Source organism: Chaetodon trifascialis, chromosome 5, assembly GCF_039877785.1.
Source record: "Chaetodon trifascialis isolate fChaTrf1 chromosome 5, fChaTrf1.hap1, whole genome shotgun sequence".
NCBI classification, from domain to species: Eukaryota; Metazoa; Chordata; class Actinopteri; order Chaetodontiformes; family Chaetodontidae; genus Chaetodon; species Chaetodon trifascialis.
The window spans coordinates 15,815,932-15,830,256 of NC_092060.1; the positions used below are offsets into that span (position 1 = coordinate 15,815,932).

General features: G+C 41.5%; 1 protein-coding gene across 1 annotated transcript; it reads right to left on the reverse strand.

Annotated features, from left to right (window-relative positions):
- Positions 1-1,358: 1,358 nt before the first annotated feature.
- On the reverse strand, positions 1,359-12,694 carry LOC139331545 (macrophage colony-stimulating factor 1 receptor 1-like). Its single transcript, XM_070963049.1, has 21 exons — positions 12,579-12,694; positions 10,711-10,998; positions 10,259-10,546; positions 10,024-10,160; positions 9,776-9,941; positions 9,479-9,680; positions 8,926-9,041; positions 8,692-8,803; positions 8,351-8,550; positions 8,013-8,104; positions 7,763-7,889; positions 7,530-7,637; positions 7,214-7,324; positions 6,896-7,058; positions 6,699-6,781; positions 6,473-6,576; positions 5,989-6,111; positions 5,774-5,885; positions 5,595-5,694; positions 4,447-4,558; positions 1,359-3,683 (listed from the first exon to the last, which is right to left on the reverse strand). The coding sequence occupies exons 1-21, from the start codon at positions 12,628-12,630 to the stop codon at positions 3,537-3,539; spliced, it is 2,943 nt and encodes a 980-aa protein (XP_070819150.1). The 5' UTR covers positions 12,631-12,694; the 3' UTR covers positions 1,359-3,536.
- Between the last annotated feature and the right edge of the window lie 1,631 nt (positions 12,695-14,325).

Here is a 14,325-nt window from a genome sequence, read left to right on the forward strand (position 1 = left end):
GCCAAGTATATGTAGACAATTAAACTGCTGTGGTAACAAATAAGTATAAAGACTTTAATGAGTTTGCAGCCTTGCTCAAATTCACTATGAAAAAAAAAAACTCTCAAAAATAACCTGCTTAAAAATCTCAATCAACATTTAAAAATATGGATATAACAGATCAGAAGTGGAGGACAGTGGAGAGACACACTCGGTTTAAGAAGACTACTACAAACCTAAAACCAGTGAGAGTCCGCTTCTTCATATCTTCATCAAAGCTATTAAAACAACGAATTACTGTCATTCCTGTCTTAGTCATGTGGCATGAAAAGAAGCTTTAAATGTCGCGTTTAGTGGAATGCCGCAGAGTGAAAAGGTTTTTTTTGCATCTAGTGTCACTAGAGGCAGGGAAATCTTGCAGTAAAGAGAGGTTCTTATAATGTCGTTTATGTAGTTTATGTTGATAACGAACTCATTTTGATAGGAGAAAATGACCTTCATTGTTTCATAACCAGTGATGGAGGAAGTATTCAGACCTTTTACTTCAGTAAAAGTACTGATACTACACTGTAAGAATACTCTTTTACAAGTAATGAAAAGTATGGAAGTATGATTAGGAAAATGGACTTAAAAGATCAAAAGTACTCAATGCAGGAAAATGTCCCCATGGACTGCCACTATGATATCACTGGATTATTATTACTCCTGCTTTAATGCAAAAGCAGGATTTTGCTGTTGGTCTGTAAACAGTCTGAAAATGAGAAATGCCACCACGGTTACCCAGAGCCCAAAGGGACACCTTCACAATGCTGGTTTTGTCCAACTGATAGTAAAACAAAATCCATCAAAATTATTAAAACAGATTGATTAGCAAAATAATTGCTAATTTTCAGTCAATTATTCATTTGAGCTGTACTTGTATGAACTGTTTGGTAGTTTTATTTATTAAAAAAAAACAAAAAACGTCCACCTTATAAGCTCTTTGTCTGCAAAACTAACTACAAAAGTACAAATCTTGATTTGTAAAGTATCTAAAGCTGTCAGATAAATGTAGTGACCTAAAAGAGAACATTTCTCTCTGAACTAGCGCAGAAAGTAGAGCAGAAGTAAAAAGTGGCATTACAGGGAAAGTACCTGTTGCGTTTATAGAGATGAACGTTTGAATCCAGTTCCCTCTACGCTTTTATCTTTTATTTATTTATTTTTTTAATACTTGTTCATTTTGTTTTTTCATTGGACTTCCTGTAAAAACACAGTTTTTAACAACGCTCCTAATTGTCGGTTTTTGCCTCGGGCGAAGTCTTTTGGATTTTGGATTTACCAGAACTGTGTATAAAGGGCTCAGGGGACTCAGGGGTTTCAAAGAGGAGAGCTTTTTATTCAGTAACAAGGCTGTAGTCAATGTTCTTTGCAGAATCATGTTTTGCATGCGAAATTAGCCTTAAATTTGGTGCTGTGCTATACGCTTAGCATCACCGTAGACCAACAATTCAAAGGCGGCACTATTCATAATGAGTTCTTTGTCCTTAAGTTGTTTTTTTTTTGCAGAATTTAGTACATTTTACTGCTGATACATCTTTATATTTAAAGTAAGGAAGAGCTTACTTATAATAAAATTTCAACATGTCACAGGTCTGCTTATCAGTCTACTACTAACACAACTACACAAGATTTTTTTGGACAAAATCAGTTCTGAGTTTTACACAGAGCGATTGAAGGAAGGAGTCGAGCAGGACTCAAGCAGCGTTACTCAAACTCATGTGTTCTTTCTTGATCTTCGTTGAACAAAGATTGTTATTCAAAATGTACGTCAGAAAGTCTGGCACTTCACAAAGTAAAAAAAAAAACAAGTCTGGAAGTGGCTGTAGCTGCTTTGAAAAATAAGAAATGTGATTTTAGCTGAAACCACACCAAGAAAGAGCATTTAGACTTTCTGTAGTCTGGGCTGAATACTTCCCTCCAAAGATTTCAGAGTTGCGCAACGTTGACTGACACTGTGGGAAATGTTCCAGAGGAAACGCAGGTTGGACGTTATCCAATACAAAATAGGAAGTGAGGAGAGAAGAACCGAAAAGCAGCCCAGTGAGGTCCAACAAAGAAAAGCTGAGAAAGTTCTGACATATCTGGCACCGCATCATAATCAGCGGTATCTGTAAACTTCAAGCTTCATTCAGCACCTCGGTATTTTATATGTATTTAATTGGCAGTTTTTACATTGATTTTCTCATGTGTGCAAAAAAAAAACCAACACAACACATATATGAAATACTGATGTACTACTATCTACTCTAGGACGTTTCAGTGAAAATAAAGATACTTCTTGATTTACATCATGACATATGTACATGGTTAGACATCTCAGTCACGTCTAATTCAGATGCAAGCACATTTGAAATGCCTGAAGTCACATGAATTTGCAGTCTGTATCTCTCACTATAGCTTATATGTTATTCTAAAATCATCATACAGTTGGCAGTGTAGGCTGACTGCTACATATAGACATGGGAGAAGCTCACGTCCAAATGCTCAACAGGAAATGAAAAGAGTAAGCTGTGCCACACACACACACACACACACACACACACACACACACACACACACACACACACACACACACACACACACACACACACACACAACCCTTTCACATTGTTAAATATGAACCACTGTCAATCAAGGATCCACATGTTCCCCTGGCTGTACTCCCTACTTCTAAATCACACTGAACACCAGTTAATTAATCAGATTTTAGTGGAATAATCACATGTTGTCACTGACTGACAGCTACTCTTTGTGTGTCACAAGAAACACAGCTATGACCAAAGCACGGAGAGGAGAACAACGTGGCCATTGTTTGCCTCCTCCACAGCTGACAGAGCCTGTTCAAACCAGTGAAAACACTCACACTGTTCCATTAAGGTGATCAGGCAAACTTAACCTAACTTGTCTGGAGTGCTAAAGATGGGTCGGCTGTTGGGTTGCTTCCTCTGAGAAACCATACATGCAATACGATGATGAAAAGGAAGTGAACCTGCTGACAAAAGTGACCGAAATCTCCACAAAGGACAAGACATTCATTCCCACAGAGCAGTGATATACATAAAAAAAAGTTAATAAACATAGTGTACAATATATAACTATGAACAGTCAGAGGAAGGGATGAGCTGATTCTCCTTTGTAACAGATTAAAACTCAGATATTTAACAGTCGGAGTGAAAGATAGTCCTCGAGGGAGTTAACTTTTATGTTAAGGTACAGCTTTGGATGCTTGTGCGATATGTTGACATGTTTCCTCCTTTCATGTCTGCAGTCGGTGTTAGACGTGGCAATTTCTAGTCATGGTCCGCAAAGAAGCAAGTCACATGCTTGCTGCAGCTGGCTGTCTGTCTGGCGAGCAGACGCGACGGGCAAAAAATAGCTGTGAAGGCGACTCTCTGCAACTGTCTGGCGGTTGAGAACGAGCTGTGGCGCTCAGGCTGTGCAAAACAGCTGATCCCACGTTTCCTGATGCTTATTGATAAGCGACTGATTTGCTGATTGGCTGGTGGTTAGGGCTTTCAACAAAACTGGTAGTTGTTGGTCTTCATCAGAGGCTGCTCCTCTTCCTCAGGGTCACAAGACCGGTCACAGGGGCCGTCGCAGCACTTGGGCTCGTCACACTCTTCACCCTCCGTGACCTGCTGCTGCACATTCTGGTAGATTAGCTGTGAAGAGGCATCGTTTGGAGGGTGAGACTCCAGACAAGAAAGTTCAAGTTCAGCTTCATCTGAATATTATGGTGTGATGATGAAAATTTTATATGCAGTGGTGCGAAGTAATTAAGTACATCTACTGGGGTACTGTACTTCAGTACAATTTTAGGCTACTTGTATTTGAGTACTTTCATTTTCTGCTATCTTTTACTGATATTGTACTTTTTACTTCATTACATTTATTTAATAACTTAAATTACTGATTACTTTGAAAATTTATATTTGAACTATTGATCCCCGGGGGTTGATTCACAAGCTACCCAATTTATTTTCACATTAATGCATCAGCAATAATATAATACACATCATTCTGAAATGAGCCATTCTGCATAATAAGCACTTTCACTTTCGGGACTTTAAGTATATTTTATGCAAATACAGAAATGCATGACTTTTACTTGTACCAAACAGAGTATTTCTACACAGTGGTGTTGCTACTTTAACATAAGTACTGAGTATATCTTCCACCTCTGTTTGCATTTAAAACATCATGTCATTGACACAGATTCTCATTTATGTGGCTATATGAGGATGTTTCTTTGTTAGAAATAGTATCACAAATGAGATCCGTTCACAAAAAAATCCAATTCCTTCAACGGGTTTGATAGCACAGCTAAATCTGTCAAGGTTTTTTAAGACATCTTGGTTGGACCGTCACATGCTTCACTCCACGGACGGTTTTGGCAAAGCCAGACTGGAGTCATGAAAGCCTCACCTGCTCCTCCTCAGACTGGTCCACAAGTAGTCTCTCTATCATCTGAGTGATCTTGCTAAATGTTGGACGCTCTGTAGGCTCCAGATTCCAGCACATCTTCATGATCATGTAGCTGAAAGATAAGTGAACCATATTTAGAAAACTGTTTTATTGGATATAGATATTCATATTCGGGGATTTATGTCTTGTGAACTCAGTTTTCACTGCTCAAATTTTGTGATGTAAAACCAAGAAACTGTATAAAAGCAAATTAGATAACTAAAGAGTCTGGTGATGCAGTTTGTTTAGAGAGGCTTGTTCATAAGAGCCCCTGCCCCTCTAGTCTCATTTTTGTGCCGTGAAATAGCAGTTACAAGGCTTCCTCACTTGGAGATCATGTGGCTAACAGGCAGAACTGAGGCCTGACTCACAGCAGAACAACAGATGATTAGGCCCTGACTCAGATTCAGTCCCCACTATTTCCACAGTATAGTTATTCCGGGTAGTGTGACAGCCACACCAAATCAGCACACACAGATGTTCAGCCCCTCTGAGATACTGGGAAAAACAGTCTCTTTATTTCGTTCACTTCGTTGGCTCGTTAAGTTTGGAGCTCAGGCTTGTTGTGCTTTGAGTTTGGCATGAGGAGATCACCCAAAGCGAACAAATTAAAATGAGGAATAATGGAAGCGCTTCATGAGGTTACCTCATGTGTCATTTGTTTCAGATAGATCGGCGGGCAAAGAAAAAAGGGACCTTTGTTCAGTCATGATGAACATTTGGGAAACATGCTGTTTGAACGGCCCAATCCTGAAGCCTACTTAGAATCAGCTATTTTTATAAATCAGTTGTTGCTAAAGCTTGTGTCAATTTAAATGTTAATAGCTGCTACTGCATGTTAGCAGCGGGTCTCACCAGTTAGCAAGAATAACCACAACATTAAAACTGCTGTTTCTCAGAGTGTGAGAAATTGAATGCCCACTTTTGACACAGTTGCAAAAAACCCAGCTTATAGTCACTTGATTCTCCAATAAAACTCAAGTGATAATCAAGTGACACTAAGAGGAATATTAATATTGGCCAGACAAAAAAAATGTTCCAGAAAAAAGTGGGGAAAAAGCAGCTTAGCTAATCTTTTCATGAACCAGACTTTGCAGGGTGGACCTTACATCTCAGGAGGGGCAAAGTCTGGTTGGGACATCTGGTAGCCACGCTTCACCATCTTGTAGAACCTGGAGTCCACAGCCATGCTGGGGTAGGGGCTCTTGCCTAATAGAGAATAGCAAAGTTTTAGCAAGCAAGTCATGAAATGAATGTGAATGTAGAGCACATATGCATGTGTCCTGACCTAAAGAAAAGATCTCCCACAGGAGGATGCCGTAGGACCAGACGTCGCTCTGGACGGTGTAGACACAGTCAAAGATGCTCTCTGGAGCCATCCACTTCACTGGCAGACGTGCCTTCACATGCAATTTAAAAAGCACAAAAAGTGTTGTTTTGCATCCAATCTTTAATGTGGGTAATGCGAAGTAAATGCCAGATCTAATATACACAACACTTTACATTTCCCTTCACTACGTAGTTGGAGTCATTCATGATGTCTCGTGCCAGACCAAAGTCACAAATCTTGGCCACTCTACGGTCAGTCAAGAGGACATTCCTAGCAGCGACGTCTCTGTGAATACACTGCGCGCGCACACACACACACACACACACACACACACACACACACACACACACACACACACACACACACACACAGTTTGCCTCGGGTTGTAGTCTTGCACATACAATATCAAACTTATCCAGTAAGTTAATGTGAAGAATTTAATAGGAAATACCCCTCATGGCTGCCGGACAAATTATTTCACATCCTCAATTCATCATGGTCAAACAAGAGAAATGCTCTTTCACTGCTTTTTTTCTGAGATGATTTTCTTGGTTTCAGAATTCCTCCTTCATCACAGCAATTGCTGCTGTAAATGATCACAATAGTATTTTCTGGCTTAGACGTCTGCACACATACGTCTGCAGTAAAATCACTCACATTTTTGGCAGCCAGAAAGTCGAGGCCCTGAGCCACTTGAAAGGAAAACTTCAGCAAGTCATCGATGTCCAGTGGCCAGTCAACAGTCTCCTCACACACAGAGTCTTGGTAGGAATCAGGCCAATAATGTGAGAAACACAGGTGGCAAAGTGGCTGCTACTTTTCATCTGCACAATGACTGACTTTGTGTGCATTTCAATGGGGTCTGGGTGAGAAGGTTTTTTACCGTGGGATGATTCCATATTTGGCAGCTGGCTGGGTCTCATCTCCAAGTAACTGCTTGAAGACGTACTGGAGATACCACTGTCACTGTTGGATGGAAACAAAACAAGAGAAGAAAGACAGAGTGCAATGTCAGAACAAACAGAAGCTGAGTTTTTTCCATGTATCCTCCACCGTTAGACTGCATGTTTGGTGATGTACCTTCTGATGAACTGTCTCTTATCGCAGATGTTCTTGTAGTCATTAGAGTTCTCCATAATGTCGGGAATGTTCATAACAAAGTTCACAAACGTCTCTGCCTTCTGGCGAAGGAAGTTCAGGAGGTCGCCAAGGCTGCAGTACTCCGTGATCACAAGCACTGGTCCTGATGAGGAAACATACAACTCTTTCAACAAGCATGTTTGCATGCAAATTGCTTTGTTATGCTGGGTTTCCTATGAATTTGATGACTGAGAACTTTCATAAATATGACTGTACTATATCTAAATTTCACAGAACAAAGACAGGATGCTGTCTGACCTCCATAGGTGCAGGCTCCAAGTAAATTAACAATGTTCTTGTGGTGTCCTAAGTGGCTCAGGATCTTCAGTTCAGACATCAGAGCTTCCCTCTCATCTGAATGGGCACTGGCTGCAGAAACACAATATAGATTGTCATCATATCATCATCCCATGTGATCATGTGAAACTTGTGATTTAGGATTTCTCTATGTGACCTTTTCAGATGCCTAAATCACACATATTTTCATTTTTTTCTGGAACAGTCACACATTTGACAGTCACTCTGACTTGCTCATGCAAGCTCTGTCAACTCGAAGGTTTTGACGTCTGCTCACCTTTTAACATTTTCACAGCCACACGCATCGCATTATCCTTCTCCTCTCCCAGACCGTAGGCTGTGGCCTCAACGACCTTTCCGAAAGCTCCCGCACCCAAGATCTTCCCTGGTTACACAGACAATACAACAAGACCGAATGTAACCATGTCCAGATCTGTTATTCATAATCTATTGATACCTGATATATTGTTTTGTTTTTCTGATTTAGTTGTAGGCTAACAAGGTGCAAACCTAGCTTCAGCTTGTCTCTTGGAAATTCCCACTTCTCATTGTAAGGCAGCTGAGTGGGGTCAATGAAGGTGTAGTTGTTTCCATCTCTTGCCTCAATGATCTTCCAACGGATCTCATACCTGGGTTTCTGAAGATGAAAAAAGGACTAAATGGTGTAAAACAAAACACTGCAACCAAGTAGCCCATGTCCCTTGGAAATATTTGGATGTTACATCATAGACTACTGTATGTTTTGATGGTTACATCTTACCTGCTTATATTTGTAAAGCAGAAAAACCAGTACCACAAGGAGGATGGCTAGAATGCCTATTGCTCCAGTCAAGGTGGAAGTGAAGAGCTTGTCTGCACAATCAGAGAAGGATCAATATTAAGACTTCCCTTTGGTGGATTTTGTATACTGTTTGCACATGTTTAGTTTTATGCTACATTGAGCTCCACAACATGATCAGCTGACAATGACAACTCAGTTTCACAAACCCAACATTTAATTTGGTTGACAGCATCAATGTGACTGTAGAATAACAAACCAAGAACAGAACCTGTGATCACATCTGGAAAAAGTACAAATGACCATCATCTGAAGCTCACCAGAGACCTCCATGGCAAAGGTGTCGCTGCTGACACCGACAAGGTTGAACGCCACACACTCCACTGTCATCCTCTGGCTGGACGGCCCCACGGTGAGGACGCTCTCCACCTCCACGGCCCCGTACTCCTCCCTCTGGACCTCCACTGTGGGAGCCTGGAGAGGGGTCGGCATCTGCAGCCCAGTGTGGTTCTCGTTGCACCTGCCTCATTGCCACACATATACAGTTAGAAAGGGCCCCAACAATCCTCATGGGTGCAAGTGTTGGCTAAAGGGCTTCAATTAACACAATCAAACCTGATGACATATTTTTGACTACTGTTGCCTGTGCAATCATACTTACGTTGGCCGTATCCCAAAACACTGGTACCAAATGATTCTGGGAGCAGGATAGCCAAATGAGGTGCAAGTGAGTGTGGTCACATTTTCCCACCTCACCACGGCAACAGGTCGCTCTGCCAGTGAGGAAAGACCAACAGCAGTTATCAGCTTTGAAAGAAACATGAATTCTCCTTTAACCTGAGAATTCAAATCCATGAATGTGTTAACTGATTTAACTTGTGTTTCTGTCACTTACGATACATTTGGACCTGGAATGTTATGGACGCGTTGGCCAAGTCACTCTTGGCATAGAAGGTGTATTCGCCCTGCTCCTGTGCATTCATTCTCTTCAGATGCAGACTGGCGTGGTATCTAAAAACACACACACACACACACACACACACACACACACACACACACACACACACACACACACACACAAAACCAAAAAGGATCTTTAAACTGAGAAAAAGAGGAATGTCTACAGGATCCAAAGTGACTAATGCTGCGGTTTGAATTCAGACAGCTCCAATGTATCATTGCAGAGTATGTCAACAAATTAAAAAGAGAACACCACTCTTCCCTCTAGCAGCAGTTTCATGACCTGAGAGAATATAATGACCTTGGAGTTCCCTGTCAAATTCACCCAAAATGCACTGACAGCATATTTTAAATGTAGAGTAGCTTCCCATTCCTGTTGTGCACTTTTTTTTCATTTAAATTATGCTGACATCTTGGAGCAATAAGATGGAGCAGTTGGGGGCCATTTTTGTGAGGGGCATCCTCTCCTTTGTCAGCTCATGTTGTACCTGTTGTTGTATCTGATGAGGTTGTGCTCCTGTGTGGACTTGCTGAGAGACGCTGGGGTGTGCCATCTGTGCTCTGTGATGTGGGGGTACGCCTCGATGAGCACGCTGAGCTCCAGGTCTTCTCCCTCGTTCACCTCGACCGAAAGACTGTTGTGGGCCAGTTGGGGGGACAGCTGGGGCTGCAGTCGGATGTAGGGTTTGTCTGTTTAGGAGAAACCAAACAATTTGTCTTCAGCAGCTGATAAATGTCCCAGGCTTTTCAATAGAAGACATAGTAAGAGTGTTTCTGTGGCTTACCTACAACCAGCAGGTATGTCGTTGAACTGTTCACCCCTGCCTCATTAGTGCCAATGCAGGAAATGTTTCCTGTGTCTGCCAGGTCCACAGCGGCAATGGCCAGAATGCTCTGTATGTCCAGCCGATTTTCTCCATTGGAGCGAACCTTCTCCTCTACCGTAACTTTCTGAAGACAGAAAGAGGAAGTAAAAGTTAAAATTAGGACTGTGACCACGCTCAAGAAGACTCCCAATATGCCTCATACCGACCGACTTTGTGGAGTATTTCCAGGTGACGTTGTAGTTGAAGTTGGGGTTGTGTGTTGTGCAGCGAATCTTGAGTTCCTCCCCAACAATGCGCACATATTCATCCGTCTCCAAGAAGACGTAAGGAGGGAAACGAAGTTCTAAAGCACAAGAGAATCATATATGAGAATCTTGATTCACATATCACTTCAAATGTCTCTATGAGAGCTTTGGGTAACTTTTCCTAACAACATCTCACTCTGAATGACATTGATGGAAAAGGCCTTGGACATCCTCTCCACTCCGTTGACCTTGGCTGTGCAGACATAGTCAGCATTGAAGCTTGGGTGGAGGCTGTGGATGAGAATACCACGGTGCCGGTAAACCGTGAAGTTCATCCCTGGTGGCACTGTGGTGCCATTGTCCATGCGGAGGCCCAGGTCTGTGGCTGCTGGGTCGGTCAGCAGGCAGGGCAGGAGGTAGTCCTCACCCTCCTTCCTCACCACCCGCAGGGACATGCTGCTGGTCCAGAACACACGGTTTGGATCTAGTAAAGGAAGGCATGAAGATTAGAGTATAGAACAATGGAAATCAAGTAAACAAATGTATGTGTGGGCAATTATCCATCCAAGCACTATCAACTCAACAATAGGAAGGTTGTCCTACCGCTCTGTCGACAGAAAAATTGGACTCTCATTTATCGGAGCTCACCTTTTACGTACACATGCACGGAGGTGGTCAGATCATGATGCTGTGCCCCAGCGGTGTAAAAACACTTGTATGTTCCCGTGAATTCTGCAGTGGGATGCTCCACCCTTATGGTTCGGACGTTCCCGTTGCCTTTGGAAATGTAGCGTCTGTGTTTGGCTAGTCTTGTTTGCCAGTTTACAGGCCCGTCACCCTCACACTTCAGATTCAGAGAGGTCCCAGGTCTGACCACCACCTCAGAGCTGACCACCACCTTAGAGTTGAACTTGATCACTGGACGCCTCCAGTCCGCTGAGAAGGAGTGAAAATATCAATTAATGACTTTCTAGGTAATGGAAACACAGAAAGAAAAAACAAATTATTCAACTGGAGTATTTTTGCTGTATTATGTGTTTGTCGATAATTCAAAACTTTGTTTCTGTTTTGGCTGACTGACAGCCCAATCATACCATAAACTGTAGCATACCATAAAAACTGGAAATATGTAAAGCCTCACATCTGTTAATGTTGTATTTTTAAATAGGGCATTGAGTTAAACCAATATATATATATAAGAACACATACATTCAAGTTTTTTTATTTTGTTTTTTGCAAGTCTGCTTTATTTAGGTGTGTCAGCTGACTAGAGACAGTAAGTGTGCAGGAGACAGAGCGGGGATGACATGCAGCAAAGGTCCAAGCCTGGAACCAAACCCCAGCCACCTCAGTACATGGCGCACACACTCTCCCATTTGAGCAACTGGTGTGGCCCACATTCAAGAATTTTAAGCATGGAATAGGGAATAATGTTTTTATGCATTTTTCAGGGAGAAACTGCTCAAAAAAGAAACCTGAACTCTAAGGGGGTGTTCAAGCAGGATTTAGAAATAATAAACAATGCTCTATTTCGTTATTCATTGAGGTTTTTTGGGGGGGATTGGGGTTGGTTCACCCCCAAAAAAACAAAAAACATTGACACTGGAGACACTGATATGCCTTTCCTGTTAATCTGTAGGTTTCTCTCATTTAGATTGAGTCCACACTTTCGTTAAAGGTTATAAAAGTTTCCATTTAGAGGTTTGGGCAGTGTGTGTTGAAGCTTGAAGCAGAACTGAGATTCCACGATCAGCATTTTTTTCTTTCAATTCACCATAGCACACAAGTTAATGTAGAGAGACCGGGAATGAAGTGTGATTTGAAGCCAATCAGCATTTCAGTCCTGAACCTCCTACTTGTCAGCAAACAGTTGCCTTTCTTATCTGAGTAAACTACTCATCCGACATCAAAATGACCCCAGTCATACCTCACACATCAACCAAAGAGCAAAGCGAGTTCACTCAGTCGGAACTCAAGCAAACAACAGACACTTTTCTACACTCAAATTGCAATTTGATGCTCCGCGGATGATACCTATATTTGGTGCTCAAAGTCCAAATCAAATTGGGGGGAAAAAAGAAAAAGACAGCATCACAAGGATGACCCTAAAAACAATTCATCATGCTGCAATCAATTGTTCTGCTGATTACACTCAACAGAGTGTCAGATTTCAGATGGAGAGTGTTTCTCAGATCCTCTGCCCTGACCACGAGTTTATGCCATGAAATGTGTGATTAAATTTGCAGAGCTCCATGCACAAGCAGTCATGTATGAATAGACTATTACATTAGTAATTGGCTTGCTGTGGTGGAGACAGTGATTTGTGCAGTTAATCCTACATAATATCAAACTTTACAGCTTTCAAATCAATATGAAAAAACAATAACTTCAGCACGCCTTGTGTTTTTTAAGGGCTCTACTCTTTCACTCGCACTATTTTATTCCAGATTGTGGATTAAACATGAAACTACACCAAAGGCACTGCAGCTGCAGACTTAGCGTTTGTCTGGCCTTACCTGAAACAGCGGAAGCCACAATCCCCATCAGCAGAGTGAGGTAGGACTGCATCCTGGATCAGCTTCAAACCTGCTCTTTGAATGCTGGTGTTCGCGTGTGCTATGAAACTCTTCTTCTTATAATCTGCAGACAGAAATGAGAAAACCGCCTCAGAAGTTGTGCTATCACTCATCCCCTTTATCAACTTCTCTTTTCTGTCTCCTCAGAGCAGCTTTGTTCATAAAAATGAATCTATGCTCAGCAACAATCTGTTCGACTACATGTTTGCTTGCGTACATTAAAATAAGAAAAGGGACAAACTTTGAAGAAGTATTCTATGATTTTAGTTAAAAATACAGCTGAATTATGCAGGATGGGAGCGTCACTCATCTATTTCAAAAAGACTTACCTGCAGATATCTTCAGCTTAACAGAGAGCTACGATAACTCCCCTGGGTTTGACGTTTCCAGCATCCAGAGCCGAAACAAGGGTCCCTGCCTCTCCCCTCTGCCTGTTTACAGTCTGTTCACCACAGAAGTAACACAGTGAACATGAAATCTTTCAGACAGCAACTGGTGGAGGGTGGAGAGAACTGTGTGTGTGTTTGGCTGTGTGGGGAGGCGGAGATCAGCATATCATGCTCAACAAATTAATGAACCAGCGGCAATTTGCCACAGAAAGGCACGATTTCTCTGAGACATGCATTGAGGTGAGACTAATCACCTCCAACAGTGTTGAACCATAGCTGCCGGACTGACTTTTCTAACCAGGAAAGAGTGGACTCGAGGGAAAGGGAGACAGAGTCCAAGTGCTCTTAGATAAACGTGAGCTCATAATCAGAGAAAACCACTGAGAGATATGAGAGCGTAGATATATGATTCAGCTAGAAATACCTGAATGCTGAACAGCTTTATATTGAGACCAGCTAGAACTATTTTCAACCAGGCTTAATATTTTTTAGTTGTTCAGTTTTAGTGGGGTTTTTTTAGCTGTCTTAACAGTGGGAAAAAGCAGAGATGCAGACAGAGAAGGGCAGATGAATGGGAGCCATTGAATTCACATGATTCATAAAAGACTCACACTTCCAGTACTACTATGATAATACTCATTTATTGTCACATTTACAACATATAAAATGGCACATATAAAAATACATTTGTAAACGCTAAGAACTGCTTTGGTACCATAGCTTGTGATACAGTGATCTTGTGCATTTTAGATTGCTACAGAAAATTACAATGTGTTGTTTTACATGGTGGACTAAGTATTGGAAATTGAAACGTGTGTAAGTGAATGTTATGCAATGCAACAGAGGACTAAAAGCATCATTTTTACATGAACACATATGGCTATATCTAGTTTTCTCGAGTACAGTAGCCCTTCATATCAGCAAGCAACAACAGCTGCAAGACCAAAGTCTGTCAGTCTATATACAACGGCACTCATGGCCATCCTGTGCTATGGCAGTGATACGCTGTGTTTATTGTTTTCACTTGTGACAATCATCACAGAAGCTGATTTTTTGTAAAAGCCACATGTTTAAGTCAAAGGTCAACTCTATTCTATCATGACTGTATTCATATCTACATTATGAATGTCCACATTTTTCTAGATAAAGTGCAAATCTGGCACAGAGCTATGAAATAAATCGACACACGACAAGTCAAAGATTCACAAAGGACACAAAAATACATTTCATATAATTCTCGTGAAAAAACAAAACTGGTAACCTCTGTATGTCATACCGTATGTAGCTAAAAAGAAGTA

Coding starts and splice junctions, on each gene's coding strand:
- LOC139331545 (XM_070963049.1), bottom strand. CDS start 12,630: ATGCAGTCCTACCTCACTCTGCTGATGGGGATTGTGGCTTCCGCTGTT. Junction 8,551..8,691: donor TGTTTTGGGATACGGCCAAC/GTAAGTATGATT, acceptor GCAATGAGGCAG/GTGCAACGAGAACCACACTG. Junction 7,325..7,529: donor GGCTGTGAAAATGTTAAAAG/GTGAGCAGACGT, acceptor GTGTTTCTGCAG/CCAGTGCCCATTCAGATGAG.